Source organism: Chrysochloris asiatica, unplaced genomic scaffold (genome assembly GCF_000296735.1).
Source record: "Chrysochloris asiatica unplaced genomic scaffold, ChrAsi1.0 scaffold00042, whole genome shotgun sequence".
Lineage (NCBI taxonomy): Eukaryota > Metazoa > Chordata > Mammalia > Afrosoricida > Chrysochloridae > Chrysochloris > Chrysochloris asiatica.
The window spans coordinates 14,661,587-14,668,772 of NW_006408560.1; the positions used below are offsets into that span (position 1 = coordinate 14,661,587).

At 37.6% G+C, this 7,186-nt stretch overlaps 1 protein-coding gene across 1 annotated transcript; it reads right to left on the reverse strand.

Moving 5' to 3' along the window:
* Window positions 1-314: 314 nt before the first annotated feature.
* Window positions 315-6,867, reverse strand: RIT1 (Ras-like without CAAX 1). The gene is made up of 5 exons (XM_006861569.1): window positions 6,731-6,867; window positions 6,471-6,527; window positions 3,299-3,372; window positions 2,881-3,072; window positions 315-854 (listed from the first exon to the last, which is right to left on the reverse strand). Exons 1-5 carry the CDS (start codon window positions 6,834-6,836, stop codon window positions 624-626), a joined length of 660 nt encoding a protein of 219 aa, XP_006861631.1. The 5' UTR covers window positions 6,837-6,867; the 3' UTR covers window positions 315-623.
* Window positions 6,868-7,186: the final 319 nt, after the last annotated feature.

The window sequence follows — 7,186 nt, forward strand, 5'->3', positions numbered from 1 at the left end:
TGGCAATGCTGCTCTGGTCCTCTCTTTTCCTAGCCAAGTCCCTGTGAGCATATGGCCTGATTCCCTAAATCTCATCACTTCATAAATCTGCAAAAGGAGTCAGTTCTATAGTAATTTCCTGAACATTAGCACTAATCTCATTGAATGTCTCTGCTCAATTTTTGTTCTGTCTCTTAGAAGGACAGGGTGAATATAAAAGACTGAGGTCCTTCTATGGGATAGTCCCAGGAAACTGAAGTTGAAAGATATTATGGTTGTATAGCAGAATAGAGTCCATTTTGTGAATGTAATCAAACACATGGTGTACACATTTCCCAGGGTATAAACAATTTACACTAATCAATTAATATCGGTAATGAAACCCAACACATTGGTGGATCAGATTCTAATGTGACAATTTACAAGCAGACAGCACTCCACTGGGTTAATAAATCAGAATTAATTAACACAATACTTTAAATACTGCATCACTGAAAACTCCTAGCAGGCATGGTCCTCATCAGTTACTTAAAAAACAACGGTCATAATAGGAGAAAAAGCAAGCACCATGCTCCCTAGTGCAGGTTACTGGACTGCTTTGACAAGCACTGCAGTTCACAGATAAACACTTCACATCTTCCCCTTCAAGTTACTGAATCTTTCTTCTTCCGGAATGGTGACTTTAGCCTCTTCCATACACTGCTTTTGGGTTTAGACTTTTTCTCCATGGCCAGGACTGCCTCCTTTTCTTTCCTACGGATCTCCCGAACAAGGGCATGGAACACATCATCAATGTAGTAGCGGTAAGCAGCAGATGTCTCAAAAAAGGGACAGCTGAATTCTCGGGACAAAGCCAATCCTTCTTCTTTGGTGACCTTTAAACACATAAACATTAGAAAAATGAACAGTGGTAACAGGGGGAAATAATTACAAGCATCCAAAACAGTGAATGGACTACTGTAACAGAAAAAGAAGAGCCCTTAGGTAGCAAAAATGGCTAGTAAGCATTCAACTATTTGCTGGAAAGTTATGGATTTAAATGCACCCAGAGATGCTTCAGAAGACAGACCTGGCTTCACAATCTTGAAAAGGTCACAGCCTTGAAAACCCTACGGAGCAATTGTACTTTGCACACATGGGATCACCATGAGTTGGAATCAAATTGAGATCAGCTAACAATAATAAAAGGAAGAGAGCTTATCAACTCTAGAGATGTTTAAGCAGAGTACAGCTGTTTTGTTTTTTTTTAAATGTCTGAGAGACTAAATTACAAGGCTTTTAAGGTTTCTTACTGCCTTCAAATTTTATTATTCTATTTCTAATTTATTTTAAAGGTAACTTTTGGGAACATGGGAATAGTTATAGATATTGAATATGCATTAAGAAACAAAAACACAAGACAAAGAAATGTGTACTTAATCTTTCCTACTTTGGGACATTTAGATTGCTTATAATTTTTTTGCTATAATAAATAGCCTGGCAATGACATTTTATATATAAACCTTTGAATAGCTTTTTCAAAAAGGAGGTAACTGTGAAGCATTATGAATTTAACTGTCAAATTACTTTCAAAAAGTTTGTACTATTCACAACTTCCACTGGTTGTGGTGGTTACATGCTGTGGAGTAGGTTCTGACTCACAGTGACCCTGCATAGGGTTTCCAAGACTCTAATAAATCTTTATGGGGGCAGAAAGCCTCATCTTTCTCCCATGAACAGCTAGCAGTTTTGAACTGCTGACCTTGAGGTTAACAGCCTGATCTGTAACCACTACACTACCAGAGCTCCTCACAGCTTCCACTAGCAGTCACAAATGTGCTTGTTTCACTATATCTTCATCTCTATATCAAAAGTAAAATTTAAATATCATTACTAATTTGAAGGGCCAATACATATTCTAAAATATTCTATAGTTTTCTTATTATCGCCTTTCATGGCTCATAATGCTCACTGTCAGGAATTATACCTTGTTATTGAAGCTGAGTTCTTCCTGTTACAATATAAGATTGATTTCTGAGGATTTAAAAAATGAGCACGCCATGATTCTTCACACTGTGTACTCTATTTGTCTTCTGTCTTAGCTATCCAGTGTTGCTATAATAGAAATACCACAAGTAGAAAATTTAAGAGGCTACAAGTTCGAATTTAGAGCACTGACTCTGGAGACCTTGGAGATCTCCATTCATCTTGGCATCCATTTTTCCCTGGATCTAAGAGCTTCAAAGTACAGTGACCCCAGGTCCAAAGGATACACTCCACTCCCAGCTCTTCTATCTTGGTGGTAGTAGGTCCCTTTTTCTTTGTTCAAGTCTTTCTACTTTTACCTCTTATAAGATAAAAGGTGTTGCCTGCCACACCCTTGGGAATGTCCCTTACATTGGATCAGGGTCTTGGTGGGATTAAAGGTGGTATAAGCGTAGTGGTTACGAATTGGACTGTGAACCGCAAGGTAAGCAGTTGGAAACTACCAGCTGTTCCGTGGGAGAAAGATGAGGCTTTCTGCTCCCGTAAAGATTTACAGCCTCAGAAACTCTGTGTAGGGTCACTATGAGTCGGAACAGACTCCATGGCACACGACATGACATCCTACCTTTAAGGCTCTTAATGGTTTATCAGATCCAATCACATGGGAATAACTACATCTCAACTGTCTAGCCACTGAGAATCCTGGCCCAGTCAAGTTGACACAAAACCTTAACTAGCACACCATTTGACCATAATCCTATGGATTCTGTCCTGTAAACTGGTTCCTATGATCCAGATTTGATCCAAAATCAAAGCAAATGCGGAAAGTTTCAAGTTCAAGGAGAAGATAATTAAAAATTTTTATTTTAAGGCAAAGGAATCTATAGAGTAAAATCTTACAAACACTCTAGATAGCATTTTCTTCTCTAGTCTCACCTGCCTTAGCTGTTTTAGGTCGGACTTGTTTCCCACAAGAACCACAGGTGTATCATCAGTACGTCGAACTCGATAAATAAGCTGTTTAAACTCCCGAACTTCATGGAAACTTCTCCGATCCGTGATGGAATAACAGATGATAAACCCTTCTCCTGCCCTCATGTACTGATCCCTCATGGCTGTAAACTCTGCCTAGAGGGAAATAAGGGTCATTAATCTATTGATGAAACCTAGAACTACACATACATTTGCTATTGAGTTCAGATTAAAGAGAAGATATGTTGATTACCTGCTATCCTGAGTCAGAGTGCATGAAAATGAAAAGAGATGGACTAGTGATCTTCTCTGTGTTAAGTCTTTCCCTCCCCTTTACTAGAGTGAAAAAGCCTTTTACTCATAGCATCTTGGGATTTAATACCTGTCCAGCTGTATCCAAAATGTCCAGATTGGCTGGCTCATCATCAATACGGATCCGGATTTTATATGCATCTTCTACAGGAGAGAAGAAAGGTGTATCATAACCCACAAATGCAGGAATAAATACTGTATTTTAAAACTCTTCTTGTGGAGTACTAGACTCTACCCAAGTTCTTTATATGCGCAAATCTTCTCAGGAAGCAAGTGAAATCCATTGAGGTGTCATCAACTAAGATTAAATCAATGACATTAAGGAGTTGATGCAGATCAACTCCTTCAACAGTCACAATCTTCCAGTGAGGTAGGTATTATTCTCTCTGCTTTATAAAGAAAAGTAAACTCAAAAACATTCAATGTCTTCCCAATCATACAATTAATTAGTGGTAGAGTTAAGATTAAAACCCAGAGTTGTTTTTCTCAAAACCTTACATATATAACCATATGCTATAGTGTCTCTTCATTTCAATATTTTAGAAAAAAAAAATTATTTTGTAAACATTTTTTTTCAATTTCTGCTTTATGAAAGCAAATATCTTTATCCATAGTTAAATATCTTTAGATAAATCCATAGTTAAATATCTTTAGATATCATAGATAAATATCTTTTTTCAAGGTTTCTGGAAAAAATGTTGGAAGGTACAGAAGGTAAAAAAGCAGAGAAAAATCCAGTTGATATTTCTATTAGTAAAAAACAATTATTTACATTCTCATATTATCTTCTTTCAACATTTTTCCTCAAACACAACAAGCACACTAAATCAGTGCTTCTCAAACTACAGGTCATGATCCATCACGATTAATGAGTTGTACAATTAATTTACTGGGGTGGGGCCAACGTTAAAACAAATAAGAAGCCTAAAACAAATAGAAATACCAGAATGCATCACATGTAATGAGGTATGTTTATGATATGTTGATTTTAAACACATGTACATATGTGCAAAGGAGCCCTGGTAGCATAGTAGATTACAAGCTGGGTTGTTAACCACAAGGTCAATAGTTTGAGTCTACCAGTTGTTTTGCAGGAAAAAGAGGAAGAGGAGGAGGCTTTCTGCTCCTGTAAAGATTTATAGCCTCGGAAACCTTATACAGGGTCAGTATGAGTTGGTACTGATTCCATAGCACAGAACCACCAACCACCATACATATGTGTACGTTGTTGTTAAGTGCTGCTGAACTGGTTCTGACTCATGGCGACACTGTATAGGGTTTCTGAGGCCTTAAAAATTTTTGTCAGAGCAGAAAGCTTCCTCTTTCTTCTGCAGATTGGCTGGTGGGCTCAAACTGCTGAACTTGTAGTATGTAATCCTGTGTTTACCCTAAGGAGTTCCCACTTTGATATGCATATGGGTAAGGATCACAGTGATTAAGATTTCAGCTGCTAACTAAAAAGTCTCAGTTCAAACCCACAGCCACACCAGATATGGCAGTATTTCTCCATAAAGATTATAGCCTTGGAAACCCCAAGGGATAGTTTGACTCTGTCTTATAGGATCGCTATGATTAGGAATTGACAATGGGTTACAATGTAAAATTTTTTCTTCAGTTAGCAATGAAACAAATAGGTGCTCAAACTGATAACAGCAATTCCAAAAATGAGAGAGGAGGTTTAGGAAGCAGTGAGTTTGTTAACGACGGAAGAATAGCTCAAAAAAGGATGAAAATGGTTGTACAACTCAAAGAATGTAATATGTTACTCAATGGTACATGTTTGTACAACTGTACATTTAACAATTGAAATTGTTAAACTGGTATATGTTCTGCTGTATATATTCTCAACAAGAAAACATTTGAAACAAAATGTAGTACATGAAAACTCAATAAGAGCAAGAACTATGTTTTTGCTCACATGTCCCCAGGGTCTACTACTATGTTCTGCATATAATAGGCACCTAATCAAAAGGCACAGAATATTGTTAAATCAGATAATATAGTGTCCGGCGAGTGACTGATTAGAAAAAAGAAAGGTAATTCATTAATTTACAAAAAATATAACTCCAACATGAGACAAATACATGAGTTTTCACTTTAAAGAAAAGACAGGAAAAGCCACTTCTGGATTTGTCAAGTAAAAATTATCCTAAGTCATCAAATGATTTTATTCCTCAAATTCCCTTGACAGTTCAAAGCCCTGAAAATGTTCCAGATTTCATACAGTACATGAAAAACAAAACATAGTGACCCTGTAAAGGGTTTCTGAGGAGTGGCTGGTAAATTTTAAACTGCTGACCTTGCTGTTCAGTACTTAATCTACACTACCACAATAGCACTCCACATTCATTGCATAAAATTATCGTAGTTAAAGCTGTATTACCAAAGAACAGTCACTGGTTTGGTGGATTACAGAGCAACAGATGCCTTACTCAATGGAAATCCTCCCCAGACACCCAGGGTCATGGCAAAGAGGTTCACATTTGAAAATACTAATAGTTATGGCAGACCATCTGTGTACCCTCTTTCTGCAATTTTCCTTTAAATATTAAGGTGTAACTCCTTAGAACCCAATCTGATTCCTTATGGTTCAATAATGACATCAGTCTTCTTAATCTTAGTAAAGTCTAGCAACTAAAGAAGTAAAGCAAACAAAATGACTTTTTCATTCTAATTGGATTTTAGAATAAAATAGCCAACAATGGGTATTACTAAATTATGACAACTTCAAGTATAAGGAAGTAAATGACGGACACCAAGGGGAAGAAGTCCAGGCACTGCATGTCTGGGTTGCAAGAGTTCAGCAGGCAGGCTCTACTTGTTTTTCTGCTTCCTTTTGTAGAAGCACAAACCAGCTGACTCATAGTTACATAGTCAGTCTCACATCAGACCCTTAGAGAAGTGACAGCAAGAAAAGTTTTCCATTAAGTGCCCTTTAATCTTTTCCTTTAACCCAGCAATATAAATATACTATACGAACCATAAAAATACGACAAAGAAAGTCCCATTACTGCTCAATAAAAGACAGAGACAAAAGATGGTTTATGCACATATAGAATTGAATGAGGAAAAGAAATACACCAACTGTTATGACACTCTATTGCTAACTAAACTTGAAGCAGACATCTAAAAGCTTCAAAATAAAAATAGACACCATTTTAAAAACTCACATGTACTGGCAAGACACTTCTATGGTTTTTGTATGGTTAATATTTGGACACCTGAATGATAATCTGACTTACCAATGGTGGGGTCATGATCTTCTGGGAATCGGTGGCTAATGAACTGCATGGTCATTGCTTCAAAGCAAGAAATCAAAGTTAAAATTCACACAAAGGTGACCCCCATAAAGAATCCGAAGAATGAGCACTCACAGCCAGTATCCACCCCCATATGCTTTTTTTTGAAGTACTTTTTTAAAGTACTTTTCATGTTCTTGTTTTTTCATGTTTTTTTATGTACTTTTCATGTTCTTGTAAAATGGAAGAGAAACATTACCTACCACTTTTCCCTACACCACCAGCGCCCAGCATCACTAGCTTGTACTCTCTTGAGAGCCCTGGAGGGCCACTACAACAACTACCAGCTGGGCGAGTTCCAGAATCCATTGTCCTTTGGGGGAATCCTGGGCTGTCTCGAGGAAAACTACCTAGAACGAAAGAATTTAATTTCAATATTTAATCCAGGATGGAGATACCGGGACAGTCCTCGAGCCAGTACCCTGCCTTCCCACACTGGCCTAGCTCTCCTTGCTCCCTACTGCACTCTTTCTGGAGGCCAAAAGAAACCAGACACCTCGCCCTCTGTCCAGGACAGTTCAGTCCTATGACACATCTCTAGTTTTTCGAATCACTACTTATCTCAGAAATCAAAATAAAAAGACACAAAAAAATCAGAGCTTTTTCAGACTAGCGCACAGCAATGAGGAGGAGCCGCGGGAGAAAAGTGAGATTTGGGA